This window comes from Melanerpes formicivorus, unplaced genomic scaffold (genome assembly GCF_026170545.1).
Source record: "Melanerpes formicivorus ecotype bairdi unplaced genomic scaffold, bMelFor1.0.p_v2 SCAF_52, whole genome shotgun sequence".
In the NCBI taxonomy this organism is placed as follows: domain Eukaryota; kingdom Metazoa; phylum Chordata; class Aves; order Piciformes; family Picidae; genus Melanerpes; species Melanerpes formicivorus.
This window is the reverse complement of record NW_027142404.1, coordinates 4373206-4391103: the sequence shown is the minus strand read 5'-3', so window position 1 is coordinate 4391103 and position 17898 is coordinate 4373206. Positions and strand designations below refer to the sequence as shown.

The following is a 17898-nucleotide window of genomic DNA, read 5'->3' as shown; positions in this document are numbered from 1 at the left end:
TCCACTGGCCAGTGAGTCACTCCAAGCTACAAGGTGTGCTTTCAGGCTTTCACCCTCTACAGTCACCCTGGGAGAGCAGAGAAGGAAATGCATAGTGGGGGACCTGGATTAAATGATAAAAGGCCTGTTCTTCAGAAAGAACTTCTGAAGTCAATGGGAGCTCTCAGCAAGTGGTGTCTGTGAAGCTAGACTCCTGATCAGACTTCAGATGGACCTCCAAATCACATCACGCTGTCCTTTCCCAGGCTTTGTGATTTACCAAAATCAACCAATCAAACAAAAAAAGGCATTTTTATTCTAAATGTTATTGTCTTAATGGATTTTTAACAATACAAACACAATGCACAGGGGGTTAAAAAGGTAATTTGCTTTTTACTCTGAGGTGATAGAACACAGCAGCAGCCAAACTGACACAGAATCATCCAATCACTCTCAAAATCAACAAATAGCTACCCAGAATTAAATGCTCCATAAGTAAGCTTTCCAGAAGGGAAGGCCCTAAAGAAATCTGACCTTCAGCATGGGAATATTTCATTATTTCTGACACAAGGGATTTAAGCCACCACTTTAGTTTGAAAGCAGAGTAATCAGTTTGATTTTACTCCATTACACCAACATAAAATTGGAGTGAAGCAGGTATAAATTAGGCCAAATATTTCTAGACCTACTCACTAAGAAAGCATTAAAATGGGTAATGGAACGTTCTTTATAGACAGACACTAAGAGAGTACATGTGATAACGTCTTATCTTATCAGCAGCTCCTTTAAACACACTGGGCATAACCAGGGAAGAAGTTATAGCTCAAAATTTACATCAAGAGGAGTGTGGCCAGCAGGGCAAGAGAGGGGATTCTGTCCCTTTGCTCTGCTCCAGCACTGTGTCCAGTCCTCATGTCCCCAGAAGAAGAAGGACACAGAGCCACTGAAGCAAGTCTATGAGAGGCCACAACGGTCCAACGGCTGGAGCAGCTCTGCTGTGAGTACAGGCCGAGGGAGCTGGGGGTGTTCAGCCTGGAGAAGACTCCAAGGGGACCTCAGAGCTGCTTTCCAATAGCTGAAGGGATCCTACAGGAAGGCTGCAGAGGGACTTTTCATGAGGGTGTCTAGAGACAGAACGAGGGGGAATGGTTTGAAGCTGAGGGAGAGCAGAGACTGGAGCTGAGGAAGAAGATCTTCAGTGTGAGGCTGGTGAGTCTCTGGAACAGGCTGCCCAGGGAGGTTATGGATACAAGGCCAGGCATTGAGCAGCTGAGTCTAGCTGAGAAGTGTCCCTACCCATGGCAGGGAGGTTGGAGTAGATGATCTTTGAGGTCCCTTCCAACCCCAGTCATCCAGTCCTCCTATGAATATACTGTATCTGGCAGAGTGTTTGCATCTCTCTGGGTGCTAAAAAATTACACATGAGACTGTGGTGGGCTACACCCATCCTGGAAAATAAAAAAGGGGGGGAGGGGAGGGCTAGTGAGAGTTGGGTTTTTTTGCCCTCCCTAGGGGGTGTTTTCTCCCCTGGGAAACTGACTTAGTCTGTTCCCCTTCCCCCCCCTCCTTGTCCAGCAGGGGTATAAGAGGGAGGAGAATTGCAGACATTGCTCTCTTTCCTGCTGCTTCCACACTTGCAAAGGGTTGGTTCTGTACCTCATTTTTTGTTTTCCTTCTCCCATCCATCCTTGTTCCTTTCCCTTGTAAGCCCTGCCTGTCATTGTTACATAAATATATATATATATATAGATATATATATAGATATACTGTTTAAAGAAAAATTATTTGCCTCTCTACTTCCAAGCTGAACCCAAATTATTTCCTGGTGGATTTGCTCCCCTCCCTTCCTCCTCTCTCTCTGTTGGAGAAGAGGATTCTCAGCCTTGCCCCCATCTGAGCTTTTAAGCCTCAGTTAAGGCTCAAACCACCACAGACATAAACTTGTAAGCTTTCAAAGATAATTGAAACCAGTTAAACAAATAGATCTCTTTGAGATCCAACAACTTTCTCTACTTCTACTAGTAGCAGATGTCTTCCTCCCAGGTGAGCAAGTGACCCTCCCAGCAGGGTAAAGCTAATCAAACAGCCTCCGGAGGAAGGACTTTTTCACTGGTGTCGTTAGCTTCATGGCTGCCTTTTTGCGCAGTGGTTTCATGGGTTGCTTTTTCAGCTGTGCCAGCTTTTGGGGAGTTTGTAGGCCTTTATTAAGGTCCACATGCTCATTGCAGAAGTACTTGACATTAGCTTCTGAGAGATGTAGGAGCATGCTTTCTGAGAGGTCCATACACTGTGCATGGACCCAGTGGCCAGTCCCGTTGGAACACAGGATCATTGCAGGCTTGTTGAGTTCTGTTGAATAGAAAGGAACCCAGGTGTTAATGTCAACATTGCAACTGGCAGAGCAAGTGATCCAGTAGCCTGTTTCTGATTCATCTTCTTCATCATCTTCATTGTAAGTGTCATTTTCATCAACATCAGAGCTACTGGCCTCAGCAGTAAAGCAAAACTCTTCCGAATCTTCAAATGGAGTGGAGTCTCCAAGGTCTTCAGTCAATGTCTGGCTGCAAATTTGTGCTGTCACTTCTTCCTCCTTTTCTTCTTCTGCTACTTTGCATCTCAAAATATAGAAGTAGTTTGCATCTGAGACTAACTGTTTGCTGGCCCCTGGAATGCCCAGCAATACAGACCCTTTGCCCATATCACAGCCAAACCACATCCTGCAGTGTTTAATATCTGGTGTCCAGTCTGGGCTTGCCCTTTCAATAATCTCTATCTTACCATCTTCCAGAACTATGGTGTTACACACCAGCCGTTTCTGATTGTCAGACTGGTAGCCCCCTACAAGGACAAACTCAGTATCGCTGGTCTGAGTCACTATAGCACTTGACACAGATATCCCCCCTGGCAGGATGGAGCAGGTCACAGATGGGCTACCTAGGGGGAGATCGATTTTCAGCCTGTACAGGCTGGGGGCCCTGGTGTTATTTTGAAGTGAATGGCCTCCCAAAATGTAGACCATGTCATTTCTGGCAAGGGAAACGTGGAAGGCAAGCCCATCCTGAAGCTCTGGAAGCATGTATGATGTACAGCATCCAAACTCAAAATCAATGAGAAACACAGAAGGCACACAGTCAACTACGCTGTTCCAGTTTTCAGTGGTTCTTTGTGCCAGAGGAGTGTGCGTTCTCCCTCCAAACAGGACGCTCACACTTTTCCCTCGACTATAAACGATGTTAATTGTATGCCCATACCTAGCTTGAGGGACATCTCCACCCAGGTCTTTCTCAATGCACTGGAAAGTGGTTTTCTTGCTGGTTTTGCTTACCAGACTCATAAGATAAATCTTATCAGAAAGGTCATTGTTAGGTGTTTTCCCACCATGGATGATATATTGGTCCTCATCAGACTCCGCACTGCCTCGGAGGGTACAAAGAGCAGGGTAGCGCAGAGGTGGGAGGTAACACGACTCTTTAGAGAATGTGACAGGTTTCATTTTGAGCTCGTTCTGCTTAAAATCAAGGAGAAAAACACCAGTGGGGCAGGATCTCTTTGGCCATCCCTTCTGCCCAAAAAGGAAAACACGCCCATCGAAATTCAGGAGAGAGAAGCCCGGCTGAAGCAAGGATGAATTACTGATGGTTGATACCACCTGCAGCAACATTTTGTCTGCTGACTGGGCCATACTGGGGTCAGTAGCTGAGGGAAAAAGAACAAACACAAACAGATTAAATGCGCTTTAGACCCCGTGAGAGTTAACAGCACCGGAACAAATCGCATTGAAGCTCTATTGCAGTTCACGTTTTGAGACATGAAGAGAGAACCCCTGCTGCAAGGCAGAAGGCGCCTGAGGCAGGAGCTGCACGGCAGCTCCGCGGCATTTTCTGCACGCCAACACTCGACTGCGGGACCCGCGGTCGCCACCCCGCAGTTCCGCGCTGGGGCAGCCTCCTCGCGGCGGCCCCGGGGCCTGCTGGGGCCGGTAGTCCCCGGCCGTCTCCCCGGCCTGGCGCGGAGCGGCACGGAGCAGAGCGGCGGTGCTGACTGCGGTCGGCTCGTCGCCGCGCCTGAGGCGGAGGGCGCGGAGCATCTCGGGGTGAGTGTGGCCGCGGACCGGGGCTGGCTCTCCTGGCTGCGGAGATTCCGCTCCGTGGCGCCGGGGCACGGAGGGAGCAGCACGGGAGACAGCCGCGGCAGGCAGGGGGCGGCCGGGCGGTCTCTGCCCGCCTCACGGCCCGGCGCCGCCGCAGCAGGCTGCGCGGGGCGGCACAGAAGGGACGCGGCTTCCGCGGCCCTCGGTTCCTGGTGGGCTGCCGGCAACCGGCCGTCCTTAGGGCCGCCTGCGTTAGCGGCTCGCCCGCTTCCCCCTGCGCCGCCCCGCTCGTGGGGAGGGCCGGGAGCTCCCCCCCGGCCAGGCCGCGTAGCTGGGTCGTGCAAGCGCGGGGATAGACACCCGCGGAGGGGCTGAATGCCCGTCCCTGGAGGTGTTTCGAAGAGGCAGAGATGTGCTGAGGGACGTGGGTTAGCAGCAGCCTCGGCAGAGTCAGAGGCTGGCTGGGCTGAATGATCTTAAAGGGCTTTTCCAGCTTCCACAATTCTGTGATTCGGTGGTCAACGCGGATTAAAAAACGTGCAGCAGCTCAAGGGAGAGGATTCTGCTCCTCTGCTCTGGGTTCGTGAGACCCCACCTGGAGTACTGCGTGCAGCTCCGGAGCCCACACAGGAAGGACATGGACCTGTTGGAGCAGGTCCAGAGGAGGCCACACTGATGATCAGGGGGCTGAAGCCTGTCCTACAAGCACAGGCTGAGGGAGTTGGGGCTGTTCAGCCTGGTGAAGGCTCCAGGGAGAGCCTAGAGTAGCCTTCCAATACCTGAAGGCCACAGCAGAGCTGGGGAAGGACTTCTACGAGGACATGTGGTGACAGGACAAGGGGCAGTGGTTTTAAACTAAAGGAGGGTAGATTTAGATTGGACGTTAGGAAGAAAGACTTCTAGCGAGGGCGGTGAGAAGCTGGAACGTGTCGCCCAAAGAGGTTGTGGACACCTCAGTCTTGGAAGTGTTTAAGACAAGACCTGGGCTGGTGGAAGGTGTCCCTGGCCATGACAGGGGGTTGGAACTGTATGATCTTTAGAGCTTTTTCCAACTCAGCTGATGCTATGTTTCCATAATTCTGTGATTCAGTGAGCTGAGGTAAGCCTGCACACAGCCAAATGCTAACCCCAGTCCAGCGTTCTGCAGGTTTCCCAGGCAAACAGCCAGGTTTGTTGCATACGTTTAGGAGCAGTTGACAGCTCTGTCCCTAACCATGTTAGAAGGGGCACAGGTCAAAGCTGATGGTGCCAGGATGAATCTCACATACTGGTGCTGAACAGCCTGGACGGGGGCTTGTGTGTGTGTGGCTTGGGGGTCCTGCTGACAGGTGTCTTCAAAGTCTGACCACATTTCTTTGATCCTTGCTGTTTGCTCAGGCTTTCAGGAGCAGTTTTCAAGGGCTGTCTTTTACATTTTTTTCCCAACCTGTTCATTCAAAAAAAAAAAAAAAAAGAAATTGAAAAGAGTTTGTGGTGAACCAGGATAATAGCACTGCAGGAGCTTTGGAGAGCACAGACATTGGTGATGGAAACATCTGCCTGGTTCATTGGCACCGTGCTCTGGTGACACAAAAATTGTGCATTTTGGAAGCACAGAGTCATTTTAATAGCTGTCAAAGCTCTGTGACCCAGCCTTTGCCAAATCCCCAGAACTTAAAGGTGTGAACTAGCTTTTAAATGCAGTACTTGGAGAAAACCAAGGAAATCAAGCAACCTTTACAGGTAAAATATTATTACTTCTTTCAAAATCTTTTAGGTTTCATATTTTCCTTGCTCCTGCTTTTAATTTTGCTGTAACACAAAACCCCAAGACACAGGGTTTCTTTTTTAAGGAAGCTGAGCAAGATTAGGTTTAGATTGGATCTTAGGAAGAAGATCTTTAGTACAAAGATGGTGAGACTCTGGTTTGCAGTTATTTTATCTTGGCATGGACACAGTTCTTTGCATTAGAATTAAACTTAGTTTGCGTCACTGTTGGTTTTTTGTTTTCCTCTGACTGATCTGCAAAGTGAAAAGGCATACCCCTGAAAAGCAAGTGCTGTTCCCAAATCCTTCACATCCAGACTCTCACAGAGCTGTGAAGTCACAGATTCACAAATTCTCAGGGCTTGGGAGGGACCTCCAGAGATCATCCAGTCCAACCCCCCTGCCAGAGCAGGGTCACCCAGGGCAGGTCACCCAGGAACACATCCAGGTGGGTTTGGAAAGCCTCCAGAGAAGAAGACTCCACAGCCCCTCTGGGCAGCCTGCTCCAGGGCTCCAGCACCCTCACCACACAGAAGTGTCTCCTCATGCTGTGTTCCAGCTGCTACCCATTGTTCCTTGTCCTGGCACTGGGCACCACTGAAAAGAGCCTGGCACCTTCATCCTGAGACCCAGCCCTCAGCTGTTGACAGACATTGATCAGATCCCTCTCAGCCTTCTCCTCTCCAGACTAGACAGCCCCAGGGCTCTCAGTCTTTCTTCTCAGTAGAGGTGTTCAAGTACCCTAGTCAACCTTGTAGCCTCTGTTGGACTCTCTCCAGCAGCTCCCTGTCCCTCTTGACCTGGGGAGCCCAGAACTGGACACAGGATTGCAGCTGTGGACTCAGCAGGGCAGAGCAGAGGGGCAGGAGAACCTCCCTAGCCCTGCTGGCCACACTTTTCTTGCTGCAGGTCAGGGTGCTATTGTGTCTGTTGGCCACAAGGACACCCTGCTGTCCCACGCAGAACTTGCTGTCCACCAGGACTCCAAGGTCTTTCTCCATGGAGCTGCTTTCCAGCTGACAACCCCTGGTCTGTTTCTTGAAGTCGTCCATAAACAGGCTTAAGGAAGGAAATCTTCATGGAGTGTATCTCAAAACATTCCCCAAGTGCATTGACCAAGTCTGCTCTGGGCAAAACAAGAAGTTTGACCTACCTGGCTGACAGAGGCTTTTTGCGTCCTTCAGTATCTTTCTGTGTATTTGGGCCTCAAATGTGAGCACTTGGAGGAATCTTCTCTGACAGAGCACAGGTCCCCTGTGGCGTGGAGAGACAGCCTGCTGGAGAGGAATCTATCTGCTGATTTTGCAGATGTGCTCCTGAGAACTCAGTCACTGTGGCTAACTGCCTGTGACCGTGGTTGTTTGGTGGTGGTTTTTGTGCTTTCCTCTCTTGTCTTCAGTTGGCACAAGAAGAAACCCACCAGCCTCCAGCAGCTTTAACTCCTCACAGTGGAACCAGAGCAGTGTGACAGCAGGTACCTGCTAGTTCAGTTGCAGATGTCTGCAGCTCCTTGATACTTTAATTTTTTCACACTCCTAAACCTTTCAACCTTCTCATCCTTTTCTAATTTTTGAGTGCCATTGTAATACAAATGTGGAGTTCAAAGTCAATTTTCAGTTCAAGGAAAGAATCAACAGCTGCTAACAGGTAGCAACTTCTGCTGAGGAGTTTAACACTCCTTTCCCCAGGAATGCTCTGCAGCGAGTGGGGAGTGACCTTGAAAGGGCAAAAGCAATGACAAATGTGGCAACTCAGTGAGTGAGGGCTTTTGGGAAGGACAATTCAAAGGCCTTTGACATCCATTAGCAATGTCTTTTTATTTTTCTTCCTACTTCAGTGTCCTTCTGATCAGACCTTAAAAGACTAATCCAACTTTGCACCCTTTTGTGGTGTTTCTCATCAGTTTCACAGCACTTTTCTTCAACAAAAAAAATAATTAGCCCCTGAGAAGTCCTCTGGGAACGTGTCGTTCAACAGCTACAGTGCTGGGGCACAGAGAAGCCACTTGCATAACACAGCACAGCAAGTCAAGAGGAAAACCTGGAAAACACTTCTCTCCTCAGAGCTCCCTGCTTTTGTTTTCCTGGCCCTACTTCACCCACTCCTGAGTTAGAACATCTGCTGTGCAGTGTTTTAGAAACATCACTAGAGCAGAAATGGAAAGAGATCAAATGATTAGTGTAGCAAATCAAACATCCCCCAGTGAAAACTCTCTGGAGACCATAGAATGATAGAATGTCTCAGGGTGGAAGGGAATCAGACCTCATCTGCTCCAACCTCCCCACCATGCCCAGGCACACCTCTCAGCTAGACTCAGCTGCTCAAGGCCTCATGCCATCTCACCTTGACCACCCCCAGGCAGGAGGCAGCCACAGCCTCCCTGGGCAGCCTGTGCCAGAGTCTCACCGCTCTCACACTGAAGAATTTCTTCCTCAGCTCCAGTGTAACCCTGCTCTGCCTCAGCTTCAAACCATTCCCCCTTGGCCTGTCTCTAGACACCCTCACAAAAAGTCCCTCTGCAGCCTTCCTGGAGGATCCCTTCAGGTATTGGCAGGAGCTCTAAGGTCCCCCTGGAGTCTTCTCTTCATGCTGAACACCCCCAGCTCCCTCAGCCTGTCCTCACAGCAGAGGTGCTCCAGGTCTTGGATCATCTTTGTGGCCTCCTCTGGACTCACTCCAGCAGCTCTGTGTCCTTCTTCTGCTGGGGACACCAGAATAGTGGTGAGGCAGAGCAGAGACTAGGGCCAGAATCCCCTCTGCTGCCCTGCTGCCTCCTCTGGCTGCAGCCCAGCTCACATCTGCCTGCTGGGCTGCAGGAGGGCACTGCTGGCTCCTGGGGAGCTGCTCAGCAATCAATACCCCCAAGGCTCTTTCTCCAGGGCTGCTCTCAATCCACTCTGCACCCAGTCTGGATTTGTACCTGGGGTTGGCTTAACCAAATCCAGGCCTTCACTTGTGTCTCATTTAATATTTTACCTTCATTTTCTTCTTCTCCTGCCACTTGACATGACTTATCTTTAGAATTTCCCTTCCCAGTTACTGTGGCTGGGAAGACAGAAAAACTAAAGTTACTTGGCAACAGCCTGTCAGTTTTGGATGAAGACATAGTGTGTCCACGCTGGTGTTCTGGAGCTGACAGTGACAACAGGACAACAGTGACAGTGTTGGAGGAGCTGCAGCGAGCAGCTTCAGATCAGTGTAACTACAAGGCAGGAAAACCATGCTCAGACTTATCCATGCCATAGCAAGAATGTTTAAGATTTGCATCCTGAATTTATCTGGCAGAGAGCCCACATGAAGAAGAATAAATAGCCTTTTCCTTCACAATTTCTGCTTTCAAGCCATTGACAGAGCTAGCAGGATTTTCAGTACATTCCTTGTGGTTATGGAAATGTTTTGTTTTGTTTGCTTATCTTCTACACTTAATTAGTTAAGAAGTATTTCACATCTTCTCCATCCCAAATTGCATCAAGCTGTTTCCAGCAGGCTTTCTGCTGGTAAAATACAGTCATCTCTGAGCTGGAGCAGGGCTGGCTCTCTGTGAGTTGCAGCTGTGCATTCCAGCTCAGCAGGGTAAGGGAAAGCCTCCTTCCTCCTGTGGGATGGGTTAGGCAGCTGAAATGTAAATATCCTCGGGTTTTAGCCAGTACCCACAGGCTGGAACCTGGGAAAAGTGGCACAGGGAGTCCAGCATCCCACAGTCTCCCACGTCCTGTCTCACCTGAAAATGTCAGTGACCAGCTCTGAGCATGCTAGGGGAGGGCCTCACCTGAAATAGCTGGCTGAATGCAGCAGTGCTTTGGGGGTCATATCCAGGGTGCTGGCATTTCAGGGGACAGTGACTGCTATGTTTTAGAGGAGTGCTTAGTGCACAGGAAATGTTTACAGAATCACAGATTGCATCAGGATGGATGAAACCCTCAAAGGTCATCTTGTCCAAGCCCCCTGCAGTTAGCAGGGACACCTCCAAGTAGATCAGGATGCCCAGGGCCTTTCCAAGTCCGATCTTGAATGTCTTTAGGGACAAGGCCTCAACAGCATCACTAGGGAACCTGTTCCAGTATTTCACCACTCTCAAGGTGCAGAACTTCCTCCTAATGTCCGGCCTAAATCTGCCCTTCTCTGGTTTAAAACCATTGCCCAAGTCCTATCCCCACAGGCCCTTCTAAACAGTCCCTCCCTAGCCTTCCTGCAGGTCCCCTTCAGATACTGAAATGCAGCTCAAAGGTCTTTCTTAGCCTCTGAGGCCTTCTCTTCTCCAGGCTGAAGACTCCCAGCTTCCTCAGCCTGTCCTTGTAGCAGAGGTGCTCCAGCCCCCCTGATAATTTTTGTGGCCTCCTCTGGACTCCCTCCATCAGGTCCAGGTGCTTCCTGTGTTGGAATTCCAGAGCTGGACACAGCAATGCAGGTGAGGTCTCCCCAGAGCAGAGCAGAGGGGCAGGATCCTCTCTCCATCTCTGGCCATGCTGCTTTGGATGCAGCTCAGGCTGCCATTGGCCTTCTGTGCTGCAAGTGCCCATTGCTGTCTCCTGTCCAACATCTCACCAACCAACAGCCCCATGTTCTTTTCTGCAGGGCTGCTCTCAATCTCACCATTCCCCAGCCTGGATTGCCCTAACCTAGGTGCAGGACCTTACACTTTGGCTTGCTGAACCTCATGAGATTCTCCTTGGCCCACCTCTCCAGCCTGTCCAGGTGCCTCTGGATGGCTCCTTTCCTGTTCTTCAGACCTCTCAACCACACCACTCAGCTTGGTATCATCTGCAGACTTGCTGAGGGTGCCTCAATCTTGCTGTTGATAGCATTGATGGAGACACTAAACAGCGCTGGTCCCAGTACAGATCCTTGGGGCATACCACTTATCACTCCTCCCACAGGCCTACAGGTAGTCTTCAGAAGGAGAAGTGCCCTGAAAGGCCCCTGGAAATTCAGGAAGAAAACCTTCTGATGGTGTCTGGGACTGCCACAGGGACACTGAAGTCACACAGGATCAATGTGTGTGCTGGCAGTTAAAGCCCTTGGAGGCACATGTTTCTGGCCATCACAGAGGTCACCTCTGAGGCTCAGTCATCACTTAGGCAAGCAGATGCAGCTCCAACCGTGCAGATTGCTGATACGTGAAGCGTGTACCCTTAAGGGCTCCTAGTAAAGGCAGTGGCAAGCATCCAGTTGATTTAAACAGGATGAGCAGTTCCAAATCACCTGTGAGGAACCTCAACTGAAAGGTTTTTTTCCTTTGTAATTGACACTTTCTCTTTTCATTCCCTCCCTGCTGTGGTTTGTTTACCCACACCTGCTTGTGCCAGAGCTTGCTGCTCCAGGAGCTCTGCCTACCTGCAGGTGGTGGGTAAGAAAGTAGGGCAGGACAGTAGAGCAGAGAGAGCTTTCTTTTGCAACTGCAGCTTTGCAGATGTCTTGACAAAGAAGGAAACAGTTGACTGCCTTGTGGAAGATGGGCAACCTGTTTATGCTGCTTCAATGTTTCATGTCCAAGTGTTCCCAGGATCACTTCTTTCACTTGACTGACTTTGAAAATGCTGTCATAGAATGGCTCAGGTTGGAAGGGACTTCAGAGATCATCTACTCCAACCTCACTGTTGTAGACAGGGACACCTCCCACCAGCCCAGGTTGCTCAAGGCCTCATCCAACCTGACCTTGAACACCCCCAGGGAGGAGGCATCCACAATCTCCCAGGGCAACCTGTCCAGAGTCTCACCACCCTTGTACTGAAGAGCTTTTTCCTCCGCTCCAGCTCTCTGCTGAACCATTACATAGAAGCAGTTTATTATAAAAGAAAGGCAAGCAGCCCTGTGCTGTGCATGTCAGAGCCACTGGAGACATGCTTTGGCAACATGAGCTGACCTTATACGGTGGCAGAATTACCTCAGACTTAATCGTATAGCTCCACGAATCCCTTTGCACTTTGCAAGCCTACGCCCACCCCTCAGTCTGGCCCTCTGTTCTGCTGTTGTTTGTGGTGGTCACGTCTGGGGTGGCGATCCTGCCGCTGCCGGCGATCCCCAAGGCTGCATGGCTGGGTACCTCCGGTCAGACGCCGGTGCTTCCGTTCCCTCGCAGTCCAGCTGTGTCCCGCCACGTGCATGAGTTACAGCTAGCCAGTCAGCTTAAAGGTGAGCCCTGCAGGCCCGGGCACCTGCCTTCCCCATGCCAAAGCCACAGTCCCTCCCCTTCTTCCCACTACGTCAGTCTGGAGCCATAGCTGCCTTTTTGTGTGGATGTGGCCTCTCCTGCCTGCCCTCATCTTGCCCTACTTTGCACAATTTGATTTCAGCGTCTTTGTCCCCATCTCTTACTATTTCAAAATCCCATTCTTCTATAGTTTTCATGTGGTGCCTATCAGTAGAGGAAGAAGGCAAGGGATTATTAATAACAAAGGAAATGTGATTACTCCTCCCAGGAAGATCCCTTTTGGTCCCCAAAGTTCCACCAGTTGTCGATATCACCTGTTAACTGTTAATTGCTGTTAATTGTTTATATACATGTTACAATAAAGTTTACCTTTTGGTATTCAATTAATCCAAAATGCCTTCATATACATCCATTCCTAATAGTTCTATTAGCCAAAGATGGGGGAGGGGGAAACATTTACACAACTTGGCTAACAATTCTGTAACAAGCAGAAATCAGCAGAACTACATGACTGTAGCAGCTACCTGGTTAGCTGACTTCACAAGTCTGGCATGTCAACTCCATGGGTGAAGTCACAGTGATGACCTGCATATGACTCACCACCTTTTGCATTAATTGGATTAGGCAAAAACATTATCACAGAATCAATAAGGTTTGAAAAGACCTCAGAGATCATCAAGTCCAACCTGCCACCCAACACCTCATGACTAACTAAACCATGGCTCCAAGTGCAACATCCAATCCTTTGTTGAACACCTCCAGGGACAGGGACTCCACCACCTCCCTGGGCAGCACATTCCAGTGGTCAATTACTCTTTCTGGGAAGAACTTTCTCCTCCCCTCCAGCCTAAACCTCCCCTGGCACAGCTTGAGACTGTGTCCTCTTGTTCTGATGCTGGTTGCCTGGGAGAAGAGACCAACCCCCAGCTGGCTACAACCTCCCTTCAGGGAGTTGTAGAGAGCAATGAGGTCTCCCCTGAGCCTCCTTTTCTCCAGGCTAAGCAACCCCAGCTCCCTCAGCCTCTCCTCACAGGGCTGTGCTCCAGACCCCTCCCCAGCCTCGTTGCCCTTCTCTGGCCACATTCAAGTGTCTTAATGTCCTTCTGAAACTGAGGGGCCCAGAACTGGACACAGGACTCAAGGTGTGGCCTGAGCAGTGCTGAGCACAGGGCAGAATGACTTCCCTGCTCCTGCTGGCCATGTAACACGTAAATAACACCTTCTTTGCCACAAATTTTAATAGCAGGATAGAATGTCTTCCAGACAGCTGGCCTCCAGAGCTGGCAGATGGAGGCAGGGAGCAGTATAGTTCCTCTTTGATCCAGGAGGAAGTAGTTAGAGATCTCCTTGGATCCCCACAAGTTCATGGGACCGGATGGGATCCATCCTGGGGTGCTGAGAGAGCTGTCAGATGAGCTGGCCAAGCCACTCTCTATCATTTTTCATCAGTCCTGGCTCACTGGAGAGGTCCCAGAGGACTGGAAGCTGCCAACGTGGTGCCCATCCACAAGAATGGCCGGTTGGATGAGCCAGGGAATTATAGGCCTGTAAGCCTGACCTCAGTGCCAGGCAAGATCATGGAACAGATCATCTTGAGTGCAATCACACAGCACTTACAGGATGGCCAAGGGATCAGGCCCAGCCAGCATGGATTTAGGAAGGGCAGGTTCCTGCCTGACCAACCTGATCTCCTTCCATGCCCAGGTGACTGCCTGGTGGATGTGGGGAGGCCTGTGGATGTGGTCTGCCTGGCCTGGTTGGTTTGGACAGCAGCACTCTGAGCTGGGTTAGGAACTGGCTGGAGGCTGAGCCCAGAGAGTGGTGGTGAATGATGCCACACCCAGCTGGCAGCCAGTCACTAGTGGTGTCCCCCAGGGATCAGTGCTGGGCCCCATCCTGTTCAATATCTTTATTGATGATCTGGATGAGGGCATTGAGTCGATCATCAGTAAATTTGCAGCTGACACCAAGCTGGGGGCAGGAGTTGATCTGCTGGAGGGTAGAGAGGCTCTGCAGAGGGACCTGGACAGGCTGGACAGATGGGCAGAGTCCAAGGGCAGGAGACTGAACACATCCAAGTGCCAGGTTCTGCACAGTGGCCACAACAACCCCATGCAGTGCTACAGGCTGTGGTCAGAGTGGCTGAGAGCAGCCAGGCAGAGAGGGACCTGGAGGTGCTGGTTGACAGTAGGCTGAACATGAGCCAGCAGTGTGCCCAGGCAGCCAAGAGGGCCAATGGCATCCTGGCCTGCATCAGGAATAGTGTGGCCAGCAGGAGCAGGGAGGTCATTCTGCCCCTGTGCTCTGCACTGGTTAGGCCACACCTTGAGTCCTGTGTCCAGTTCTGGGCCCCTCAGTTTAGGAAGGAGGTTGACTTGCTGGAAGGTGTCCAGAGAAGGGCAACGAAGTTGGTGAGGGGTTTGGAACACAGCCCTGTGAGGAGAGACTGAGGGAGCTGGGGTTGCTTAGTCTGGAGAAGAGGAGGCTCAGGGGAGACTTTACTGTGCTCTACAACTCCCTGAAGGGAGGTTGTAGACAGGCAGAGGTTGATCTCTTCTCCCAGGCAGCCAGCACCAGAACAAGAGGACACAGTCTCTGGCTGTGCCAGGGGAGGTTTAGGCTGGAGGTTAGGAAGAAATTCTCCACAGAGAGAGTGATTGCCCATTGGGATGTGCTGCCCAGGGAGGTGGTGGAGTCACCATCACTGGAGGTGTTCAGGAGGAGACTTGATAGGGTGCTTGGTGCCATGGGTTTAGTTGATTATGTGGTGTTGGGTGATAGGTTGGACATGATGATCTTGAAGGTCTCTTCCAACCTGGTCTATTCTATTCTATTCTATTCTATTCTATTCTATTCTATTCTATTCTATTCTATTCTATTCTACTCTACTCTACTCTACTCTACTCTACTCTACTCTACTCTACTCTATTTTATTCGAGTCGCTTTATCCATGGTGCGCAACATCCCAGCCAGTCCGTGTCTGGATAGGAATATCGGCTAGTTTTCTGATACCTGTGGTCAGTTGTGTATCCAGTTCACCCTCATCTCAGATTTCCAAACAGCAATTAGAAATATTTAGTTTCCCACATACCCCTTCCTCTTCAGCCCGTACGTAATCCAGAACCATGCAGTGTTGCAGGACTGCAGTGTGCATCTCTCAAGGTTGTTGATTCAAGAGCTCCATAGCAGTGGCTGTTTTGTTGGAAATGATCTCCAGAACTGCTTGCAAGTGAATTACGTGGTTCAGGTTGTAAATTGGTTCCCGTGCCCCTGTTACCAACTCATTAGGATTCCATGTGGCCCCCAAAATTCCTACTACATGCAGCTTTATTATGGCACTCCGACACACCAAGAGCAAGCCTTTCAGTAGTCACCTTGTCGGTGACACTCCTCCTTCTCGGGTGCAGTTTGAACAAAATTTCTGTGGTGGTTTGAGAGAGAAGGCCTAAGCTTTTTCTCCCCCACAAAGAGGAAAAAAAACCCACAGCTAACTCAGCTGGAGAAGCGGAAGGAATGCTATATTTTACAAGCAATGTGGAAAATCAGGTTAGAAATACAATTTATACAGTATTTACAATATATATACAGAAACATACAGCAAAGTAAAAAAAACAATAATACAGGAACGAAATTCCCTCTGGAGGAGGAGGGTTCCCCCCCTGTATTCCCCTCTCTCCCCCTACCTCCCTTCTTCCCAAAAAGGGCTAGAAAGAGAGAAAAAGGCAGTTATTAATAAAGCAGAATTCTAGTAGGCCTATTAGTAGGATTAGTTGCTTAGCTGTTCAAGGTCACTCTGGCAAGGAGCCCAGAAGCAGACAAGCTGGAAGGGAGAAGGAAAGGAGCGAACTGAGAAAAAACTCCAGCTGCTCTAAAACTTAAAACTGCATTCCACCAATCTACCAATGAAATTCGTTTAGAATATCGATGTTTTCATTTTCTTCACCAAAACATTCAGCCAGAGTGTCCCAGCACTCTCCCTTTCTTAAAGGCACAGCCTCAAACGGTCACAGTTTCCCTGCAGCAGGGAATTGAACAGGCCATGTTCCACAGCTCTCCCAAGCAGTATTGTTGGTCTCACTGTAACTGCTCATGATTTGCCCTGGCGTGAGGGTTGTAGAGGTCCAAGGCCAGCTGGATAGCCCTAGAGGCCCTCCACAAACCCAGCAATTGCTCAAATTAAAAGCTTCACTTAACAGATTTTGGTAACAAAACAAACTCATTATCCTCAAAGGAATTATGTGGATAAAGGGGAGCTGGCTTCTCTTTCCCAATCTAAGTCATTCCCCACAAAAGCACAGCTGACAGAAAGGCTGACAGAAAGGCAGGCATCTTCTACAGGCTTGCCTTATGGCTTGTCTCTTCCTCCTAAAAAGGAAAAAAAAAACAAAATTTGCCTCCCAGTGAATGCCTTTGATCTCTAAGACCACTATTCCCCCATGTTAGTTCCCCATACATGGAACAATTAGTTGCATCCAAGGCCTTTGCTATATTCTGAGCTAGATTAGTAAACAAATACTTGGCAATTGCAGGTGTTTCAGATTTTACTCCAGTTTCGAGTCCCTGGTAAAAGGAGTAGAATAACAACTAATGTTCCTTGCCTGAGGACATTTCCTCCCTTACTTTAAGGTGTTCCATTGTTCCTGGGTCTGTTCCTGCCCTATAAATTTGTAGCCCAAATATCCAGTTGTCCCCAAATGTTGTCATTCCCATGCCTGACTCCACCGATCAAGCCAGTGTGGTTTTTATAACCATAGTGAGTAAGATATACCAAAGTCTAAGTGACAGCATTTGTTCCCTGTGTACATTGGTCTCCTACTCCATGGGAGGGGATTAATAGAATCCTGGGAATGAGAAGTCTGGTTTGCCTTGCAGTTCCACTCACATGACCTCTGGGCTTGCTGCCCTCAGCCATGGTTCTAGCTCTTCTTCGTGGCAATTACAGAGGCCTGCCCAGTCTTGCCTCCTTCAGTCCCCACCAATGCTCTGCTCCCTCATCCAGGGAGGTTTTACCACTTGCTTTCCTGGACTCTCTCAATGCCCCCTTCTGTCTAGTTTGTTATGTTTCCAGGCAAGGACCATTACCGCTCCTGTTCTGATACCAGGACTTGTCTCACTGCCATCCTTTGGCCCTCCATTTGGGGTGCCACAGTCCATTCGGTGGGTGGATCCACGGGTCCTTTCGCTCTGTGTGTATCCATCCTGTCTCAGCCACCCCTACTGCAGTCTCTCTGGTAAGCAAGACCTGAAAGGGACCTTCCCACTGAGGTGTGAGTGTTTGTTCTTTCCACATTTTTATTGTAACCCACTCTCCTGGTTTAAATTCGTGGATTTGGAAATCTGAAGGAACTGGCTGAGATAACATCCCTTGAGTCCATAAATGTTATAAAGTGCTCCCAGTTGCCTTCACATACTTTCTAATGTTTTTGTCCCCTGATTCATAATTAGCTGTGTTATAAACGGGCTGTTTCCCTCCTGCCTTGTAAATCAGGTAACCCAAACATCATTTCATAGGGTGATACACCAACATCAGATCTTGGCTGTGTCCTGAGCCAAAGCAGGGCCAAAGGTAGGCACTTAACCCATGTCCTAAATATTTAACCTCAGGTTCCACAAACTGCAGTCTACCCCTAGATACTCCCAATCCCAAATTTCCCAAGTAGTCCCTCCAAGCTCAATTTTCCCTTCTCCTGAGATCAATAAATCATCTACACATTGTGTGACCAAAACACCCCTTTCCTGTGGAAACCTCAACAGCAACCTTTCCAAGGTTTGACCAAACAAAGCCGGAGAGTCTGTAAAACCTTGGGGCAACTGTTGCTTCCTCCCAGCGACTGGATCTTCCCACTCAAAGGCAAATACATTTCCACTATTCTCAACCAGTGGGCAGGCCCAAAAGGCATCCCCAAGATCTGTCACACTATACCATGCATGA

The 17898-nt window shown here is 49.6% G+C and overlaps 2 protein-coding genes across 3 annotated transcripts in view; one reads left to right on the top strand and one right to left on the bottom strand.

Annotated features, from left to right (window-relative positions):
* Positions 1-2053: 2053 nt before the first annotated feature.
* On the bottom strand, positions 2054-3661 carry RAG2 (recombination activating 2). Its single transcript, XM_068160765.1, has one exon. It carries the CDS (start codon positions 3659-3661, stop codon positions 2054-2056), a length of 1608 nt encoding a protein of 535 aa, XP_068016866.1.
* The window catches only part of IFTAP (intraflagellar transport associated protein), a 112415-nt gene continuing 98110 nt past the window's right edge, over positions 3594-17898 (top strand). For both annotated transcript variants that reach the window (XM_068160768.1, XM_068160766.1), the window contains exon 1: positions 3594-4072. In XM_068160768.1, the coding sequence (XP_068016869.1) occupies positions 3788-4072 (285 nt within the window). In that variant the 5' untranslated portion in view covers positions 3594-3787. The remainder of the gene's footprint in view (positions 4073-17898) is intronic.

Coding starts and splice junctions, on each gene's coding strand:
- RAG2 (XM_068160765.1), bottom strand. CDS start 3,661: ATGGCCCAGTCAGCAGACAAAATGTTGCTGCAGGTGGTATCAACCATC.